Source organism: Zonotrichia leucophrys, chromosome 7 (genome assembly GCF_028769735.1).
Source record: "Zonotrichia leucophrys gambelii isolate GWCS_2022_RI chromosome 7, RI_Zleu_2.0, whole genome shotgun sequence".
NCBI classification, from domain to species: Eukaryota; Metazoa; Chordata; class Aves; order Passeriformes; family Passerellidae; genus Zonotrichia; species Zonotrichia leucophrys.
In genome coordinates, this window is record NC_088177.1 from 2,199,372 (window position 1) to 2,221,447 (window position 22,076).

At 46.8% G+C, this 22,076-nt stretch overlaps 1 protein-coding gene across 1 annotated transcript in view; it reads right to left on the reverse strand.

Annotated features, from left to right (window-relative positions):
• Window positions 1-1,412, reverse strand: part of EPC2 (enhancer of polycomb homolog 2) — a 49,532-nt gene extending 48,120 nt beyond the window's left edge. Inside the window, 1 exon segment of the mRNA XM_064718721.1 lies at window positions 1,076-1,412. Coding sequence (XP_064574791.1) covers window positions 1,076-1,228 — 153 coding nt within the window. The 5' untranslated portion in view covers window positions 1,229-1,412.
• Window positions 1,413-22,076: the final 20,664 nt, after the last annotated feature.

Below are 22,076 nucleotides of genomic sequence, written 5' to 3' on the forward strand. Positions count from 1 at the left end.
TGTGTGTGTGTACAGCGCTGTGCCCTCAGCCCCACATGTGCACTGTGTGTGTGTGTACAGCGCTGTGCCCTCAGCCCCACATGTGCACTGTGTGTGTGTGTGTGTACAGCGCCGTGCCCTCAGCCCCACATGTGCACTGTGTGTGTGTGTACAGCGCTGTGCCCTCAGCCCCACATGTGCACGAACGCACGGACTGACAGCGGCCCGAACCGCGACACGGAGCTGCCGCCGGGCTCGGTGACACCCGGCCGGAGGAGAGGGAGAAGGGAGAAGCTGGCCCGGACCCGCTCGCTCCCCGTGGAGCGGCTCAGCACAGCACCCAGCACTCTCACGCCGCCACCACCTCCCCAGCCCGAGCGACTTGACAGCCACTCACTACAGGCTTGGCAGGAGTAGTATCAGCTTTAGTCCACAACGCGCCGAGCAGCCCGAGCCGCTCCACCGGGCCGGCATCCCGAGCCCGCGGCAGCAGCTCCGGCATGCCGAGCACCCCGCACCGGCACAGCCCGAGCCCGCTCCGGCATCCCCGAGCCGCCGCTCCGGCAGCCCGGCTCCGATACTCCGCACTCCGCCGCTCCGGCACACAGAGCCGCTGTGCCGCTCGGACATCCCGAGTGGGCTCCGGCACCCCGAGCTGACAATCCGAGCTGACACCCCGAGCCGGCTCCGGCACGCCGCGCCGCACGCTCCGCCGCTCTGACATCCCGAGCCGCTCCGGCAGCCGGAGCCTGTCCGGCAGCGCGCCCCGCTCCGCCGGGCCAGCGCCGCGCTCCGCCGCTCTGACACCGCGCTCCGCCACCGCGCTCCGCTCCGCGCCGCCGGCCCGTCCCGTCCCGCCACGCTCACGCCGAGCCCCCCCCGCTCACCCGCGCCCGGGACGCGCAGCAGAAGATGGCGGACGGCGGCAGGGCCCGCTCGCGGCGCCGGACCGCGGCTTACGCTGCGCCGTTTGCGCAGCGCCCCGAGCGCCCCGCGGCGGAGCGAGCGTAGCGCGCTTGGTGAATACCGGCGGCCGGTTCCCCGTGCGGGGGGTGCCTGTAAACAATGGTGCCCCCCCTGCGCCGCGCTCCCTTACCGATTCTTCCTCCTTCTCCATCCCCGTGGGCATCTGCGGCACGGCCCGGTTGATGGAGACGCAGTCGTTGAGGTCGGGCATGTCCTTGCCGCGGTAGATGGGCAGCGGTTTGGCGGCGTCTAGCGCCCGGGCGCGGAAGGAGAGTTTGCTCATTGTCTCCCCCTCACAATAACACCCCGGGGCCGGGCGGGCGGGGGGGGTGGGGGGGGCCTTCAGTGCGGCCTCGCCGCCGCCTCCCAGCCGCTCCCGCGCCGCGCCCGCGCCACCATGGAGGGTCCCGCCGCCCCGGCGCAGCTCCCGGCGGGGCCGCCCGTAGCCCGCAGCGCACGCCCCGCAGCCCTAGATCCGCGCCGGGCTCGCTCGGTCCGCTCCCTGCGCCATGGCAAACATGGCGGACATTAACCACAGCCGCTCGGCCCTCCCGGCAGCCCGCGCGGCGGGAGCGGCGCTGCGCGCGCAGCCGAGGGCGGGAGGCTGAGGGAGCCTCAGGGAGCCTGAGGGGGGCGGCGGGACCGGGCGGGAGCGGAGCCGGAGCGGAGCGCTCCGAGCGTCCCGAGCCGGCCCGCCGTGTCCCGCCGGCTGCCCACAGTGTCCCCGCAGTGTCCCTGCAGCGTGCCCACCGTGTCCCTGCTGTGTCCCCTCCCGATGCCCACAGTGTGCCTAGGATGCTCCAGCGGTGCGCTCACAGTGCGCCTACGGTGTCCCCGCAGTGCCTCCGCGGTGTCCCCGCTGTCTCTCCACAGTGTCCCTGTATTGTCCCCACAGTCTCTTCCCAATGTCTCCCCGCTATGGTCCCCACAGTGTCCCCACATTGTCCCTGCTGTGTCCCTCACAGTGTCCCCACTGTGTCCCACATTGTCCCTACCGTGTCCCCACAGTGTCCCTGCCATGTCCCCACAGTGTCCCCACTGTTTCCCCGACAGCATCCACGCCGTGTGTACACAATGTTCCTGTTGTGCCCTCACAGAATCCTCACAGAGTCCCCAGTGTCTCCCCATACTGTCCCCACAGTGTCCCCACTCTCTGGACAAACCATTGGGTTTGTCTCCTCAGTGTGTTGGTCAACGTGGACTTAAAGAGTTCCAGCCATGAAAACATCAGGAGGATTGACACAAATCAACACTTCAGAAACAAACTTATGCCTATGCAATTTTTTTTCCTTTTTTTTTCCTCAGAGAATCTCAGAATATCCAGGAAGGGACTTCTGGAAACCATCCAGTGCAGCCAGGATCACCCGGAGCAGGTGGGTTTGGGATGGCTCTGGAGACAGCACACTCTCCCTGGGAACCTGTTCCCATCCTCTGCCACCCTCATGAAAAATTCTCCCTCATTCTGAGGTGAACTCCTCATGTTTTAGTTTACTAAACTCCTTCATCACTCTTTCCATCAAAAACAATGTCCTGCAGCTTGGAACTGAGAAACCCCAAATTCTCACCTGGACAGAGCCTCAGTTCTCTGCCCATCCAGAGCTTCCTGCATTAGTCTGCAAAACCCTCCATCAAAGACCTTTAGTACCTCAAATATTTCCTCACTTCCATTCAATTTTGGCACCCTGAGACCAAGCAGCTGCTTCTCTCACCTCCACCTTAGAGCTCTCACAGGAGTTGTCAGTGTTACCTTCTGAAATAAACTGAAACTCTTACTCAAAACTTCACTGTTTGGATCACTGTGCCAACTGTACCTAATTTCCATTTTTTTTTTAATTTGAAAAAAACAGGTTCAGTCTCTGAATTGCCTTTTATTTTTAGTTAGCTGCTGTGTTTTTTATTTACATGGTTTTGTATAGCAAATACAACTGCTGTTCGTGACAAACACATGATTTACAAAATGAAGAATAAAGAATTGTGTCAGCTAGAGAGAGAGAGAGACAAGAAAGATGAAACAAGCACAGGAATACACAGGAGGGAAACAGAAGCAGCAAGAACATTGTGTTCATCAGCCACAGACACAAATTAGCTTGGGAAAGAGATCTGGAAATTGTATTAACTACTGCTATGAAAGCATCAGGTAAGTGTTCAGTCATGTGAACAAATGAAGCTTTAAAAACATGAGAGAAGGAGCAGAGAACAAAACTGTGATAGACTGCACTTATTTATAACTCCCTTAGAGTATTTTTATTTCGTAAGACAGGCAATTCTTGCCTTGGATTAAATTTAACAGGTAAATATTGAAAATTGGTATGGTTTAGCTTAGGATTTACAATTCAGCACCGTTTTAGAAGCAGGCAAAGTTCCCAGACCCCAGAGGGGTTTGGTGACCTGAAGGAATTGGGGATGGGCTGGCATGTCAGGGTGGTTGTGAGCTGCATTTCCCACCTGGATGCCACCAGCTGGCACAGGTGACATCCCTGGGACAGGGACAGGCAGCTCCTCCTCCAGCCCTTCCTCCAGCACTCAAAAAGCCACCACGACTTTGCTCCTTCTGCAAGAACCTGGCATTTTACACTCTGCTGGAAGACTTTTCCTCCTTTCAGTCAGCACAGCTGAACAATAGATAATAACAACCTTTTCCCTTTGTGTGCATGTTCTGCTCTTTTTCACTACTTAAATTTAAAAAAAAAATACAAAAATGGAACATATTTACCCTCCAGGTGGCTCTTAGTCCTAAACTCATCCCATTATTTTATTTCTACAAGCAATGCAATTTTTTTTTTTAAATTATGCCCTGTAGGGTACAGAAGGGGTTTTTTATGTAGTCAAAAAAGCCATTGCACGGAGCTGAACTAAAGTTTCAGCTTGCATTAGTTTAGCTTTAAGCCAGAACCATCCATCTTTTAGGCACATAATCTGATCTCTTCCTCTTGTAAAATATTATAGGTTTTCTGAAGAATTGCAGCTGTAAGAAAATTAGGAGCTGTAACTCACCTGTAGATAAAATAATTTACTTTTCATGCACAAATCAAGGAAACAATGTCTCAAACAAAATTTATTTGTTCAATACCTGAATTCTGACTCATCTTCATAGAGATAATGGAATTGAATATGCACATTTGAACACTGGATTGACCAAAAATCCCCAAATTTAATTTAAACATATATATCAGTGGAAATGTCAGAGCTGTGTAGGCTTGGGGGCTTTATCACATCCTTGCTTTTGCTTCTGCTTCTCCATAGTGACATTGAACACAAGGAATCCTTGTTCTCACCGTAGCTGCCCAAAGCCTGGCATGTTTCTGCAGATTCTTGCAGATTTATCCTGTTTATTTGTTGGTTTGTTTTTGTTTTTTTTTTTCCTAATACTTCATATCTCGCTGCATTAATCTTTTCCAAGCAGAAGCATCACTTTTGGATTATTATCTCAGTGTACATTATTGCAGGAGGAGCATGCACCACTTCTTTACTCTGTGTGTTACCTTTTAAGTACAAAAAGTATTAAAAAAATTAAAAGCTCAAAGAAACAGAGATTCCAGAATTGATAATGGCCCCTGCCAAGGCACACTGCTGGGTGTCCAAAACCTTCACTCAAGGTGTTAAAAGAGAACTGGAATTTTTGAGGTGTTCTGTAAATGCACACAAATAATCAGGATATGAATGTACAAAGATTCATCTCCTGCAGAGTGCAGGCTCAGGAGGTGCAAGCAGGAAAGCCATGCTGACAATCCACACCACCAAATATTTGTAAATCCCAGATCCCAGCTCCTTCCAGAGGGGTTTGATCTCGTGTTTAAGCAAATCCTCACTCGAAGGAAGGCTGGAATTAGCCAGGAGCTGGCTTAGTAACTCCAGCACAAGGGAAAGTGCTGAGCTTTCCAGGAGATCCATGAATGGACGAGGGGAGGCTTTTTAAAGGTTATGAAGTCCTTCTTTCTCCCTGTGTCTGAGAACTCTGATTGAAGTGAAAGGAACCTCTGTCCTCTTCATTTCAAAGGGGGTTTTGTCAGCAAAAAAGAGCTTGATCAAAGTGGCCAGCAAGCATGCTTAGTGCCTAATGCTCAGAGTTAATGTATCATTCCCAGCCATTTCTATTTCCAATTATTCCAAGGGTTTAGGGAAGTGGCAGCCTGTGCGTTTTCCCCTCGAAGGTCACCCAAACCTATCAGCCAAACCCTGAAATCCAGTATAGAATAGCTTCCTGGGAGATTTAAAGCTCTGAATGAAAATTATAAAAGTTGAAAACGGAGTTAAAATCTCGAGCCCGACGCCAAATACAACGAAATGAAAGGGCAGCTATGAAAATAGCAGATTCCCCAAATTACAGCAGGAAGGGACAGTGATGAAAAGCAGCAGGAAGCTCCTGATTTGAGAGATTTATATCAAAACTATTTGTGTCAAGAAATGGGTTTGAAATGAAAGGGAATTGTGCTTTGTGTGTGGAGGTTACCACAGGCATCGGGAGCTCTCTAAAGGAACCTGCTGCAGCTGTTTCCTGTGCTCCAAAATCTTGGATTCTGACTCAAAAGATAAATCTACTCTTGACTGGGCTCTTTTACAGCCCAATTCAACAAGTGAGTTAGCAATAATGCAGATAGGAAACCAGAGGAATTTGGGGTGGAATTCTCAAGTGAAACCATTGGGCACCTGCAGGAGTGCAGCTCAAACCCCCAGAAATGTGGGGTTTTACCACCTGGAAAAAGGAAACTTTGTAAAGCAGGGACCAGTGAAGAAAATAATGATTATGACTGGAACTAGAAAAGTATTGTTAAAATCAGTACCTAATAAAGATGACATTTATGCCCTTTAACTTTGGAAAATAAGAATAGAGAGATTTACTCAATTGTTACTTAGAAAAACACAGCAGAGAAAAATCATGAAAACCAAGTTTACAAATGTATGCAAATTTATCCCAAAATCTCCCACCTCAGAAGGCAAACACAAGATAATTCTTTTTTATTTTTTATAAATCAGTGCATTTTGAGGAGCTGGGAGCTCCCCAGCTTGTATCAAAAAATTACAGCAACCCCCATCCTGCAACCTAAAATATCAATAAAGTAAGACTCATGGAGCATTGAAAACTGTTTTTATTTTTATTCAGATTTCAGAAGCCAGAGTGAAGGACTTGCCATGAAGGGGACTCTGGAAAGCTGTCCCAGAAGTAAGAGATGCTCCCTTTCCTCCTCAGAGCTCTGTAGTTCTGCTGGATTTCAGCACAAGGGTAGGAGTGGGGCTGCTTTCTAAAAACTAATTTTCAAACAACTGGAAAATCATAAAATCACAGAATCACAGAATGGTTTGGGTTGGAAGGGACTTAAAGGTCATCTCATTCCATGGGCTGGAACCCCTTCCACCAGATAAAAACAAGAAATTAGGAAATACACCACGTGTACCTTTCATAAAAATAAAACCCACCTAAAAGCTCACCTAGAAAACCCCAACAAACCCCCCTTGACAATTGCTGTCTTCTGGATTAATGGCCTGGATTTAACAATTTTCCTTTCTGATTCACAATGGCAACATTTTCCCTGCCCACCTTGCTCTGAGGTTGGTGTCACTGCTTTGTGCTGATCTGGAGCGGCAGTGTGATATAAATGCAGTGGGAATGTTTGAGAAAACCCTGAAAACCCCAAAATTCTCCCCAGCTGGGGTAGAACCACGGTGAGAACCATTTCCTGCTGTGCAGAAAGAACCCAGGTCTCACTCCTGGAAACAACTCCCTGGTGCCAATTGGAGTCAGGGGATGTTTCCCTCAAAAGGAAGATTTTACTTTTATCTGGCTGGGATGCAAATCACAGGGAAGCTTCTTGTCACTGGTGTGGGATCAGTGTCACCTCTGCTCTGTATTTCCCCCATTTCCTGCAAAATGGGGCTGAGAGCCTCCCCAGCAAAACCAGAGTCTCTCACAGCGTTGCTGGGCATCAGGAAACACAAATATTTGCTGGGCTGCAAGAGGAGTCAAAAGGAAAATGAAAGTGTTTTGTGGCAGAGAGGAATGGAGACAATGTTTGCAGTGCTCTGTGCACACATTTGTAATAACAAAAGGAAGTTTGGAGCTGTCCTGGGCAGTTATGCAACCAACATGCAGATTTAAAGATGTATTCAAGCTTCACTTTGCTGTACTTCCTTGTCAAAGGTTTTTTAAAAGAAAATGGCATAAAAAGGCACTTTTAGTGTGCAGACAGCAGTCACAGCAAAGCTGATGCAGCATTCCCACCTGCACTTTGATTCAGTGGGATCTGCTGCTCCAGGTTAAACACACAAATGCTCTGAGCCTCACCTTCACAGCAGCTCCTGCTTCCTCTGGAGCCCTGCTCAGCTCAGGAATTCCCTCTCAAATAAAAGAGGGGACAGCTTTGCCCCTTGGCACATCCAGCTGCTTCACTCCTGTGCTTTTGGGTAAAAACCCCAGTGGAAGGGGCAGCAGTGAGTTCATTTTGGAAGCTGGAAAGGACTTTGAGCTTGGAAGCCACTCCTGGAGTGGCAGGACACAGGGAATGGCTTCCCACTGCCAGAGGGCAGGGATGGGGATGTGGGGAAGGAATTGTTCCTTCTGAGGGTGGGCAGGGCCTGGCACTCTGCCCAGGGAGTGTGGGTGCTCCTGGATCCCTGGAATTGTGTGTTCCTTGTGTCCCAGAGCAAGACCTGCTCAGAAAATTCCTCTGAACTTCCCTAGGAAAGAAAGGAAGGAAAGAGGGAAAAGTGGGAACTGAATTGTGGCCATGGGGAAGAACAGACAGGGCAAGAGGGCACTGGTGGAAGTGAGGGAATGGAGATTCCTTTAAATCAGTTCTGACATGTGAGCCTTGGAGGGCTGAAAGTGAAAATCATGGGTTACTCAAGGGAGTGACAGGATGAGAGGACAAAGTTTTCAGCTGTGCCAGGGGAGGTTTAGCTGGACATGAGGAGGAATTTCTTCACAAAAAGGGTGTTGGACAGAGGAAGGGGCTGCCCAGGGAGGTCGGGAGTCCCCATCCCTGGAGGTGTTAAGGAATGACTGGATGTGACATTTTACAAGGTGGTGATCAGTCAGTCGTAGGTTGGACTCAATGATCTCAGAAGTCTTTTCTAATGAAATTGATTGTTTGTATTTGTGGAATATTTGTGGAATATCTGTGGAATATTTGTGGCTCTCAGGGCACAGCAAACCCCCAGCCTGCAGAAGGCCAGGTCCTTGGGAAGGGGCAGGATTTATGGGACAGCCAATGCAGAGAAGAGCAGGAGCAGCCGGAACTTCAGAGATCTGAAGAGGTGCCCAAACCACGTGGGACCATTTCTGTGGAACCTGCACAGACTTCCCAAGGAAAATCAGGGAATGGCACAGGCGTGGTGGGAATTTCTAACCCTGAAATCCTAAATAATCCCGTGAGATTACAAAAGAGGACATTGGTGCTTCTGGCTACTCCAGGTATAGGAAAAAAATCTTCCAAGACAAAAGAATGGCTGGGTTTGGTAATGTTTCTGCAAGTATCTGAGTTGTGTCACTAATTAATCATTCTTGGAAACAAAGGAGGAATAAAGGAGTGGAAAATAATGCCATTATATAATAGGAAAATTGCATCAGAGTTCCATTCTTCAATTGAAAAAAAAAGCCAGTTCAATAGGTAGGTTTTCAAGGATCCCAAATTAATCCATTCCCTTTTCCACCAAGTATTTGGTGGTTGGTTGTTGATTAATTTTTTTGCACAATTCTCTGGATTTAAACACACAGGTATTTTGTGAGCTTTTCCTGAAGTCACAGGTTAATCCTTTAGAGGAAAATATCCATAAAGCTGCGAGGAGCTGTAATCCCAACCTGCCTGCATCATCCAAACTCCACTTGTAAGGGACCAAGCAAGCAGTGACCTCACATCACCTGGGTCACATTAAAACATTGCAGCTTGGGAAGCTGTGGTTGCATGCCCAGCTTTCCTTTTCCTTTTCCTTTTCCTTTTCCTTTTCCTTTTCCTTTTCCTTTTCCTTTTCCTTTTCCCTTTCCTTTTCCTTTCCTTCTCCTTTCCTTTCCTTTCCTTTCCTTTCTTCCTTTCCTTTCCTTTCTTCCTTTCCTTTCCTTTCCTTTCCTTTCTTTCCTTTCCTTTCCTTTCCTTTCCTTTCCTTTCCATTGTTTTCAGATCCTTTTCCATTCCTTTCCTTTTGTGTTGTTTGTTGATTTTTTTTTGCCAATTCTCTGATTTAATCACTTTTTTAGCTTTTCCTTTCACAGGTTTCCTTTAAGAATATCCATAACTGCACTGTAATCCCAATCCTGTCCTGATCATCCATTTCCATTGTAGGCCACAGCATTGACCTAACCCCTTTCACATTCTTGCCTAGCTTGTTTGCTGCCAGTTTCCTTTCCTTTTCCTTTTCCTTTTCCTTTCCTTTTCTTTTCCTTTCCTTTCCTTTCCTTTCCTTTCCTTTCCTTTCCTTTCCTTTCTTTTCCTTTCCTTTCCTTTCCTTTCCTTTCCTTTCCTTTCCTTTCCTTTCCTTTCCTTTCCTTTCCTTTCCTTTCCTTTCCTTTCCTTTCCTTTCCTTTCCTTTCCTTTCCTTTCCTTTCCTTTCCTTTCCTTTCCTTTCCTTTCCTTTCCTTTCCTTTCCTTTCCTTTCCTTAATTTCCTTTCCTTTCCTGAATTTCCTTTCCTGAATTTCCTTTCCTTTCCTTTCCTTTCCTTGAAATTTCCTTTCCTTTCCTTTCCTTGAAATTTCCTTTCCTTTCCTTGAAATTTCCTTTCCTTTCCTTTCCTTGAAATTTCCTTTCCTTGAAATTTCCTTTCCTTGAAATTTCCTTTCCTTTCCTTGAAATTTCCTTTCCTTGAAATTTCCTTTCCTTTCCTTTCCTTGAAATTTCCTTTCCTTTCCTTGAAATTTTCTTTCCTTGAAATTTCCTTCCCTTTCCTTGAAATTTCCTTTCCTTTCCTTGAAATTTCCTTTCCTTCCTTTCCTTTCCTTCCCTTCTCCTTCTCCTTTCCTTTCCTTCTCCTTCTTTCCTTCTCCTTTCCTCTCTTCCTTCCCTTTCCTTCTCCTTTCCTTTCCTTTCTTCTTTCTCTTCTTTCTTTCCTTTCCTTCTCCTTTCCTTCTCCTTCCACTCACTTCCTTTGCATTCCCTGTCTGCTGCATTTCCTAAATTTCCTCTTGCCAACTTTCTTTCCTTTGCCTTTGACACATTTCGCTGCTTGGATCTTTCCTTTCCTTTTCCTTTCCTTTCCTTTCCTTTCCTTGAAATTTCCTTTCCTTTCCTTTCCTTTCCTTTCCTTTCCTTTCCTTTCCTTTCCTTTCCTTCCTTTTTTTCCCCTCTTTTAGCCATACCTGTAATGTGTCAGTGCTTCCAGGGCTCATTTCACATGAGGCAGGGAGGAGCTGGAGCTATGGATGCATCCAAACCCTGTTTCCATCTGCCATGAGATTGATAATCTATAATTTATTATAGCCATCCCCACCTCAGTTCCTACTCTTCCTTTAAATATAACTTCACATTTTCTGCCCTTTTTTTGGAAAGTGTTTTTCTGCCCATTTTTGGAAAGTGTTTTATTTATGTTGTCTATTTGGTGTTTAGATTTTAAATTATAATTTCAGTAAATTCCTCTTCTCCTCATTCAGGGAAAAATGGCCCTGTTAATGTAAAAGGCCATATGGTGTCAGTTTAAAAGATTCAGTGCAAATTTGATATTGGCATAGGGATCATGCAATGTAAAAAATCTTTGGGAAAGGTCAAGCTGGTGTCAGCAGTGCAGAGCAGAGGCTGAGGTGACACTGAGCCCTGTGGGTGGTGGTGGCATCACTACACCCAGGGGGAGTTTGCTACTCCAAAGCCTCCCAAAAGCCAATATTTAAAATTAATTTATAAATAGACTTTAGAAAACAAGTTTAATTTCGTGTATATCTAACAATCCCTTTAGATCTGTTGCTGACAACATAAATTCATGTTTTAACTCAGAATTAACAGAATTTTTCATTCTCTAGTTTTGCTTTGACAAGTTTGCAATATAAATCCTATCTATATAAATCTTATGGGCAAACTTTCCTGAATGTATTTTAAAAGTATCTTATTTAAGCAAGTGCTTAATTCGAGCATGACATGTGATTTGCCAAACAAACTTATGACTAAGGCAACACAGAAGTGAGTTCAGTAGGACCAAAATTTGCTCCAGTGTGATTCATCAATGAGTAAGAGTGATGTTATCTGGAGTTTTAATCTAAGCATAGATTTGAATAATGACCTGAATTTTTTGGAAGAGCAGCTAGCTAAGCAAGAAAAAGGGGGGAAAAAATCTGTAAAGAATTCTGGGCTTGATATCACCGCCTATTTTCAGCTGTATGAGTCAGTGAGCCATCACATGGATTTGCACAGAAATATCAAAGCAAATCCCACTTCAAACCCACACCACTTCCCAATATATCCCCTCACTCATCGATCCCAGCAAAGCAGGGAGCGTCTGTTTGTCTGAAATAAAGGAGAGCAGGGCTCCAGGAACAATGAACTTTCTCAAAACAAAACCTTTCATTTTCTCTGAAACTCCTGCCCAGGCTGATTTACCAAGGAGAAACAGGCAGGCCCAAAGTGCCACTTGCTGAGCTCCATCAGCAGAGCCTTTCCTGCGTGTGCAGAGACCCAGGCAGGGAAATTGTTTTGCAAAATTTCAAGAAAATATTGTCTAAACTGACAGAGATGGCAATGTGTGCAAATATTCTTTAATAACAATGATTGAGAGAGCTGCAGCTGCCATGCAGGACGTGAAATCTGACACATTTCTTCAATATGAGGAGCTTATTGGGATTTAAATGTGAGCTGCCTCTGGATCCAGGGGAGGAACATCATTTGCAGGGGTTCATATTGAGAGACATGAAGGCAATTACTTGCTCGAAGAAAACATAACTCAGTCTCTTACAGAAGAGTTCTGCTAAGCCCCATCCTAGCAGAACATGAAGCTTTGACAGGCTTTCATTTTTTTTCCAGAATGTTCTGCAATGTTTTGCAAGTTGCTGCCAGATGTGAGGTCCTCTGGAAATTAAAAGAGGGATTTAGGCAATATTTTAATGTGATATTCAGAACTGCAACATTTGCATGATGAAGATGAGAAAACCAGAGAGTTCTGTACTTTTATTTCTTTTATTGACCAGAAAATCCTCTGTGGGTTTGTAAATCCTGCCACCTTAGGCCATCCTACACGTCTCTTAGTTTATAATACCCTATAGCTGAAGATCATTAGGATTCCCACTATAAAGAGGGTTTAGCTGTGAATTAACAAGCAAACAAAGAGGAGAAATGGAAAATGACACTGGGCCATCCCATTAGCTGGCAAGGTGGGGATCAGCCACAGGTTGGGCTCAGCCTTGGAGATCTCCTCCAACCTCAGCGATCCTGGGATTCTGTGGTTCTTCCTTGCACAACTGGAGTGTGATCTTTGCTGGGAGTTCCTCAGTGCCAGATGGACAAGAACAGGTATTTTCAAACACAATTAGGAGAAATTCCTGCTTTAGGGGAAGCAGGGCAGGAAAGCTCCTGTTGGGAAGGTGCTGGATGGCAGAGTGGGACCTTAAATCCCATCCCAGTGCCACCGTCCATGGGGACACCTCCCACCATCCCAGGCGGATCCAAGCCCTGCCCAGCCTGGCCTGGAACTCCTCAGGGATCCAGGGCACAGCTGCTCTGAGCCACGGAGCAGGGTGCTGTGGAAAAGCTGCTTTCAGAGCAAAATGAGACTCAGAGCCCTCAGGAGATGGGAAATGTGAGGACATGGATGTGCCGTGTTATTGCAGGAAATGTGAGGACATGGATGTGCCATGTTATTGCAGGAATTGTGAGGACATGGATGTGCCGTGTTATTGCAGGAAATGTGAGGACATGGATGTGCCATGTTATTGCAGGAAATGTGAGGACATGGATGTGCCCTGTTATTGCAGGAAATGTGAGGACATGGATGTGCCGTGTTATTGCAGGAAATGTGAGGACATGGATGTGCCATGGTATTGCAGGAAATGTGAGGACATGGATGTGCCATGTTATTGCAGGAAATGTGAGGACATGGATGTGCCATGTTATTGCAGGAAATGTGAGGACATGGATGTGCCATGGTATTGCAGGAAATGTGAGGACATGGATGTTCCATGTTATTGCAGGAAATGGAGGACATGGATGTGCCATGGTATTGCAGGAAATGTGAGGACATGGATGTGCCCTGTTATTGCAGGAAATGTGAGGACATGGATGTGCCATGCTATTGCAGGAAATGTGAGGACATGGATGTGCCGTGTTATTGCAGGAATTGTGAGGACATGGACGTGTCATGTTATTGCAGGAAATGTGAGGACATGGATGTGCCATGTTATTGCAGGAATTGTGAGGACATGGATGTGCCCTGTTATTGCAGGAAATGGAGGACATGGATGTGCCCTGTTATTGCAGGAATTGTGAGGACATGGATGTGCCATGCTATTCCAGCCCCCACAGGTTGTTCAGCTGGAGCTGCTGTTTGCATTTCTGCCTGCAAATCCATTTCTCTGACTTCCATGGCAAAGTCCCGCCCTCAGTGAGGGCACATTCCTCACCTGGAATGGCACAGGGAAGTCAATCCCCATCCAGCCATTCCTCCATCAGGGCACAAACCTTCCATGCCTTCTTGTACAGCAGCATTAATTTTACCTTCCTTCCTTTTAGATCAATATTTTTTATTCTGAAACCCAGTGCCACATGCTAATTCTAGTTCTTAATATAAACGTTGTGAAACTAAAATCAAATCTGATTGACTGGGAACAACCAACAGACATCTACACACTTCAGTGGATTCCAAGAGGAGCACGAGCTCCAGGTGTGGCTCAGATGGTGTAAAGGGATTTAGGAGAGGAACAGGCACGTCCTGCTGAGATACTGAGAGGGGAAATCCAGCTCCTCAAACTCCAGGGGTGACCAATCCCCCAGTCTGGCTGCCCAAATGAGCAATGATTGCAGGAAAAATCACAGGGAGAGGAGAGGAGAGGAGAGGAGAGGAGAGGAGAGGAGAGGAGAGGAGAGGAGAGAGGAAGAGGAGAGGAGAGGAAGAGGAGAGGAGAGGAGAGGAGAGGAGAGGAGAGGAGAGGAGAGAGAGGAGAGGAGAGGAGAGGAGAGGAGAGGAGAGGAGAGGAGAGGAGAGGAGAGGAAGGAGAGGAGAGGAGAGGAGAGGGAGGAGAGGAGAGGAGAGGAGAGGAGAGGAGAGGAGAGGAGAGGAGAGGAGAGGAGAGGGAGAGGAGAGGAGAGGAGAGGAGAGGAGAATGCCTGGCCTGCTCCAATAGAGTGAAGGTTGCTGGTTGGAGAGGCAGCACTGATCACCCATCCAGAGGGAGAGGCTGAACAGCCCCCAGAGCAGGTGAAAACCAAAGCTGAGGTTGGAAACCAGCAGACAATTGCTGCTGTGGGGTGACATCCCAATCAGAACAACAGGAGGAAAAACTCAAATATGCTCTGATGGAGCTAAAAATCTTCCAAGGATTATTCAATGCTCTGCTGAGGCTTCCCCACAGCACTATTTTGGGGCTGGAATTTTTGGGTTGAAGCAAAACATTTTGGCCTCAGTGATGCAGAAAACAAACAAGGTTTCCTCCTGGCACCGGGAGCCAGAGCTGTGGAGCAATTGGGAAAAGCAGAGCAGTGAGATTGAGGGGAGAAACAAATTTCCAAATGTCTTTGGAAGGCTTTGTGGAACGGCAATCCAATTTTCACGGAGCATTGGAGCCCTGACCCAGACGTGTGAGCAGGGAAGTGTGGCAAGAGAGCTCGCCAGGGTGGGTGGGAGCAGGGTAAATTTAGCTGGGTTTGCTGGAGATCAGACTGTGCTTCTCACACTCTGCTGAGGAGATGCTCCAGAAAAGCTTCCAAACACCCCCGTGTTTCTGAACTCTCCCCGAAGTTGAATAGGTGCAATTGTCTGCAGGGCTGGAGGAAGAGTGCTCTCAGATTTCCAACAAAAAGCAGATCGTGCAACTGGAGTTAAAAGCAGCAATTTCTGAGCCAAGCAAGCTTTCAGCTCCTGGTTATTTACCTGATTTGAGGGGTCTCGATGCCCTTCTGCAGCACCACCAGCAGCTGATTGAAAACAACCTTGCTCTTTAACTTTCCTTTTTCTCAGAAGCAGAAACTTTGAGCCACTTTGCTCTTTCTTTGGTTGCAGAAACAAGTAGAAGGGAACATGAACTTCTGATCAGCTGTGCCTTACCAGGGCTTGGTTTTATTGAACAAAGAAGTAGAAATAAATATCTTTGAGGATTAAGAGTTAGAAATTAGGAGGTCTCTAATTGAGGGAAATGTTTAAGAAGTCTCATTCCATCTTTTAAGGATCATTAAAAAAGACCATGAACCACTCCCTGGACCTGATAACCAAAGGCCATGTAATCAGTTACAGCTCTGTAACCCGTCATTAACCACATTTGGGAAAACACTGAATTTGTTCATTCAGATCAGCTGAAAAGCTGCACTCAGGGAGCCTCCCCTGATGTCTGGGAGGAAGGGACGACCCAAATTTCCTGTCAATGGGAACTGGTGGGGCTGAAGGAAGGGAGCACAAACCCCATCCTTTTCCTTTTCCCTTTCCTTTTCCCTTTCCTTTTCCCTTTCCTTTCCTTTTTCCTTTCCTTTTTCCTTTCCTTTTTCCTTTCCTTTTTCCTTTCCTTTTTCCTTTCCTTTTTTCCTTTCCTTTTTTCCTTTCCTTTTTTCCTTTCCTTTTTTCCTTTCCTTTTTTCCTTTCCTTTTTTCCTTTCCTTTTTTCCTTTCCTTATTTCCTTTCCTTTCTTTCCTTTTCTTCTATTCCTTTCCTTATTCCTTTCCTTATTCCTTTCCTTATTCCTTTCCTTATTCCTTTCCTTATTCCTTTCCTTTCCTTTCCTTTCCTTTCCTTTCCTTTCCTTTCCTTTCCTTTCCTTTCCTTTCCTTTCCTTTCCTTTCCTTTCCTTTCCTTTCCTTTCCTTTCCTTTCCTTTCCTTTCCTTTCCCCTTTCCTTCCCTTTCCCTTTCCCTTTCCCTTTTTTCCCAGGCTGGGAATGGTCCCTGCTTGGCCTGGCCCAGCTCACACTGAGGACTCTCCTGGCTCTGGAACAGGGATTTGCTCTTCAGAAAACACTTGACATCTCTGAGATGTTCATCTCCTAAAAGTTTCAGGATCCAAATCAATAACCTATTCCACTTTCATTCAGTAAATAATTGTGCTCATTCTGCTGCAGCACCAATGATCCTCAGGCCACACTTCACTCAGTCTCGCTGTTTAATCCATGATTTTATAAGGCACTGAAGTCATCCTTATCAGGCAGTTAATTAGAGGATCCCTGTCAATAGCCAATGTCAACACCTTCCTCTGGAAGCCAATTAATGGAAGTGCAGCATTCCCATCCTTTGGAATGTGGCTCAGTTCAAAGCTCTGCCTAACAAAGAACAAGAAATCATCACTAAACCTGCAGAGGTGCTTTGGGCTTTGTTAGGAAATGTCCTTTGTCCTTTGGATATTTAGGAATTGCTTAACATTAAATTATCTTTTAACAACTGCAACCCTTTCAGCCTCAGGGCTGGAAGGTGTTTTTAACCTCCCTCAGTGTTGCACAGGCCTTAAATGCACAGAGAGGTTTTCCCAAGGCTGAGGCCCCGACCAGGGCATGGGAACGTTCCTGCCATGGGCAGGGACATTTCCACTGTCCCAGTGCTCCCAGCCCTGCCCAGCCCGGCCCTGGGCACTGCCAGGGATGCTCTGGGCACCTGTGCCAGCCCTGCCCACCCTGCCAGGCAGGAATCCCTCCCCAAAATCCCATCCCTGCCTCCGTTTGGAGCCGTTCCCTGCTGGTGTGACACAGGCACCGCACACACAGCTCACTTCGGGCACAGCCCCGATAACATCTTGTTGTACCCATTCCGTAATTAATTTTAATTTACTTAATTAAGAATCGAGTCTTTGGGGAAGGAAGATGAAAAAGTTCCTTCATAAACTGACAATGGGCAATTGTTGCCAGCTCCTTATCCTGGAGGCAGGGGGATAATGGGAGCTATAGAAATCCTTGGGCAGATTGATGATATGGATGTGATAGGGATCCCCCGGCGCTGGCACAGCGATGGCACCTCCTCACTCTTCCCTCACCATTCCCCAGCAATTCAACTCAGGTTCAGCACACAGAAAAATTAAAATTTCTCAGCAAAAGCTGATTTTCATGTGAAGACTCACGGCCTGGGATGTTACAGAAGTGGGCATGGATTTAACCCTTGCCAGAAAAATCAACCCAACATTAAATCAGAGGATGACAGAAAGTGAGGAAATGATGTTAATAAAATTTGAGCGTGGAAATTCCCAATACTTTTCCCCGGCATCCATAAAAATAAAATGATACAAAAGAAATCTGACAGATGTAGCATCATATGGAGTTGCTTAATGGCAACGCTCAGCCGTGCAAAAAAAGATTTACAGCCACAGCCACCACTAAAAGTTGACATTTGCATTGAATAATTCATCGTTTGCTGCTTGCTGGGCTTTGTTGCCTTTCTTTTATTCCTCAGTGATAGCAGCTCTGCTCTCAGCAAAGCCAATCAGTTCCAGCAGATGCAGATATTTTGTTGTTACTCCCAAAGCTCGACTCTCCTTTCAGCTGAACCTGACTCAAATCTGCCCCGGCCAGGACTCCCTGCCTGTCCCAGATTTGATTTGCGCCATTACCAGGCTCCAGCCCAATTCCCCCACAAGCATTCCGAGCATTTTAACAAGGATCACATGTGCCCTGGACATGTTTCCATGCCTCACATCAGCACTAACTCCTTCCACCCCCCTTGGGATGGATGTGGCTGAGGACACTCCTGATCCCAGGGTGAAAGGTGTTGGGAGCACACCTGGACCCCACATCTGGACGGAAACTTGGCAAGGTGGCTGCAAAAACAGCAATTTATGGGCAATTCCATAAAAGTCATTGTCCCCTTGCTGGTTTTAGGGTGGCAAAAACCACATTTGTACCTCTCCAAAATTTAAAAATATATTTTAAAAATGATTTTGTATTTATTGATTTATTGTCTAACACTTGGCTATCTTTTTTTTATTGTTGTCACAACCAAGTTGTAAAAATGACAAAGGTTTATTCCTTCCCAACACTCCATTTGTTATCTCCTGTTTGTTGTTTTGGTTCATGAAACTCTTAAGGCCAAGAGAACTACAGATTTCTTGATCATTAACAAGTGGAAAGAAAGAAAGGGAGGAAGGAAGGAAGGAAAGGAAAGAAAGAAGGGAAGGGAGGAGAAGGAAGGGAAGGAAGGGAAGGAGGAAGGAAGGGAGGAAGGAAGGGAAGAAGGGAGAAGAAGGAAAGGAAGGAAAGGAAGGAAAGGAAATGGAAAAAGAAAGGAAAGGAAAAAAGGAAAAAGAAAGGATAGGAAAGGAAAGGGAAGAAGGAAAGTGAAAGGAAAAAGGAAAGGAAAGGAAGGAGGAAAAGGAAAGGAAGTGGAAATGAAGGAAAGGAAGGGAAAGGAAAAGGAAAGGAAAGGTTAATTTCAGATGTAATCTTCCTTTTCAGAGAAGGAGAGAGTCAATCCATGACTAAGAAGAAGAAAAGAAACCAAAAACGTTGTTATATTTATGACTTTTTCTCTCTACAGAGAAAAATCATTGAGAGAAGCAGAACTTATTTTCCTGGAAGTGGAAATGAGCTGTGTTTCTGCTGGGAGTTCAGAATTGCCTCTCCTTCAAGCAGGCCTCAGATGATTGTGGTTTGATGAGACAGAAGCTGCTGCAGTGGCACGAGGAGAATTTCTGTTCTAGCCCTGTTTGGTGCCTGCAGAGCTGGCTCCTCTCAGCACAGAGCCTGCAGCCCCTGCCACCTGCTGGGGCTCCAAGGGAAGCAGAAACCAGCAATTCTGTGGTTTTGTGACCCCAAAACTGATTCCTCAGATATTTAGGGAATTATCAGTGAAGGACTTACCTGCACCATGGGTGTGGTGTGGCTGGAACAGCCTTTGCTGTCCATCCCATTTGTACCTGGTCACCATCCCACAGCCCAGCCCAGCAGCACCCACTGGGATCAGCTCCTGCCTGGAATTTGGGACTCCTCACCCTGTGCCAGCGCTCCCCTGGGATCTCACCCAGCAGTTCCTGAGGATGCTCCTGCTCTTCCTTCCCTGCTTCATCCAGTGTCAGTCACAACCCTTCCCACTTCCCAGATCTTTCCCAAAGCAGGGATTTCCAGACAGTGCTGCTCTAAATATAATTTTTTTCCAGTTCCAAATCCTACCCCTTATCTCCCTTTGGGATGACACTCAATTACAAACCAGCCCTTATCTCACAGCAGGCAAAAACGTGGGAGATGGAATCTCTCCAGGATCTTCTTTCACATGGGGGATTCCAAATCAAATCTTGGATTTTTTAATTATATATTTTTTAACAGAACAACAAAATATTGCTTTAAAGTGTTCACAGCCAAGACCTGGCAGAGGGAAATGAGGGCTCTGAGCTCCCAGAGCTTTACACAACACAAAGTGTCAGCACTCCAGGCTGAAGGAGAGGCTGTAAGGCAGGATCACACCAGGCTGGTGGCAATTTTGGGAGCTGTCCAGGCATTCATGGCACCACCACCAGCCCAGCCTGAGGCTGAGCAGCGTTTAAGGACACACAAGAGCAGGGAATTGCTCTTCATCCTTGGGAGCACGAGGATTTCCAGACACCAGGAATGGGGCAGGAGCCCTGGTGGGGTGTCTGTGGGCTTGGAAGTCCCTGCAGCTCCCAGGATCGTGACCTGGGGATAGAACAATTTCTTTTTGTAGGATTTTTTTGGTTTTTAGCCTCCAAGTTGTATCCCGGTGTGAACGGTGAGTACTGAACTGAAGGAATGTTTGATGTTAGGATTGCTGGAACCTCCTGCTTGGAGCTCTGGGTGTTTGGGGGCAATGCTGGCCCTGGGGGTGCAGCTGCTGGCTCGGAGGGTGGGATGGAAGGATGGGGATGCCTGGGGTGAGATCCTGGCTGCCGGGAGCAGGAGCCTCCTCAGCTCCCCCAACTTACCCGCGGGACGCGGCGCCGGCGCCTTCCAGGAGCCCACGGGAGCTGCAGCTGAGCTGGGACTGCCTGGGCTCTCACGGATTTACCCTCACAGCTGTGGCTCTATTTAACTGCACAGCGGTGCCCGTGGCCCCGGTTAACAGCGGGCATCCCATCGTGGCACCGAGCAATCCGTCGGAAGACAAAGTCCCTGCCCCGAAGAGAACAGCACAGGAACTGTTTTTTCTGGTGATTTAATCGTAATATTGACAACTTTATCAAAAATTACAAAACTGATATTAAAAAAATTCTCTAATTCTTAGTAAGACTAGAATGGGTTTTTTTTTTTTAAAAAATAGAAAAGCACTTTTATGCTACGGCTCTTCTGGAATTCTCACATTACAACCCTACATAGCAAAATACAAACTGTAGCTAAGAAAGGTAATTCAGTCCTAAGGTAATTCAGTCCACCACGAGCCCTCTAATATCTCTAGACCATCAAACTCAGGGACTCCAAAAGGATTTCACATGACTTATAAACCTTCTGCAAAGATGATTTCGGAAAGATCTTGGAATTTGAAGTTTCTCTTAACCCCTAAAACCTTAGACTGTGAGGATAACAGACCTGGGACATCAGAGGTGGGGTGGGTTGGTTTTTTTTTTTTCTTTTTTAAAAATTATTTTTAAACTATGTGGATATTTTTTTTTTGTTTGCAGCTGATACCAGCCAGGAAGTTGAAAATACGAAGAAAATCCATCAGAAGAAATGAAAATATTTTTGTTTCGTTTCGTTTCTGGCGTTCACACAACGCACCATAATAGAAAGAGGAATAATTTCCTTTAATTTGAATGTCATCTGAATGACTCAACCACATTTGTCACCCACTTAAGCAAAAGAAAGCATAATAAATAAATAAATAAATAGACAAGAATATGCAACACTTTACATCCTCAAGGAATCACGGCGTTCCCTAAATCTACCGAGGTCCTGATCGGCGTCGTGGGCTCGCTGTACTTTCGGGTGATTGTGCCATGTTAATGACAAATCCAGTGGTGTTCCACTTTCCACAATGAAGTATTATTTCTTTTTTTGTGTGTTTTTTTGTCCTTTTTTTTTTTTTTTTCTCCACCTTTTAAATATAGGAATTCTCTCTTAAATTAGAAAGTAGGCAAAAAGTATTTTTTTTTTTAAATTTTCATTTTTAAGTCTTCTATTAGAAAAAATAGAGATTTATTAAACAAAAAATAATAAGGTAGAAAGAAGGGTTGGGCCTCCATCAAAAAAGTAGATTATGCTTTAATGCAAAGAGAAAGAAATGGCTCTATGGGCAAAATTCAAGTATGAGTGACCAGTTTTTTAATCGTAAAGTCGGTGCAACATTTCTTAAAATGTTACAACACTGCATGACCTGTAATGCTCACAATATTTACATTAACTGCTTACATGAAACCATAAAAACCCTAAAAGAGAGAAAAAAAAAAAAATCGGTATGGACTGAAACAAACTACTCCTAGCACCCACATCAATGCCATTATTAACCGAGGAAATCAAGTGCACGAGAATACTTTACATAATCTTAGGGATGTAAAGTAAAACGGGGAGGGAGCACAGACCTAAGGGCCCAAGGAGACACCAACGGAGCTCTGGGACACGGAGCGGAGGGAGGAGAAAAAGGGAATGCCGAGGGAGAGGGGCTCCAGCGCTGCCCACACGGATGGGACGGGAAAACGGGAGCTGGCAGCCCTGAACAGCTCCGGGAGGAGGAGGAGGAGGAGGAGGAGGAGGAGGAGGGGAGACAAATGAACCTGCCCGCGGAAGGGCCCCCGGCACCGGAGGCAGCCCGGGAGCCCCGAGGTAGCTGCGAGCCAGCACGACCGGCGGCTGCGCTGCCTGGCACACGGGAGGGAGGAGCCCATCCCGGATCCTGAGATCCTGGAATCCGGAATCCGGGATCCTGCGCTGCCTGGGCACACCGGGGAGGAAGGAGCCCATCCGGGACCTGAGATCCTGGGAATCCCGGGATCCTGGGAATCCGGGATCCTGTGCTGCCCTGGGCACACAGGGGAGGGAAGGAGCCCCATCCCGGGATCCTGAGATCCTGGAAATCCTGAGATCCTGGGAATCCCGGGATCCTGCGCTGCCCTGGGCACACAGGGGAGGGAAGGAGCCCCATCCTGAGATCCTGGGAATCCGGGG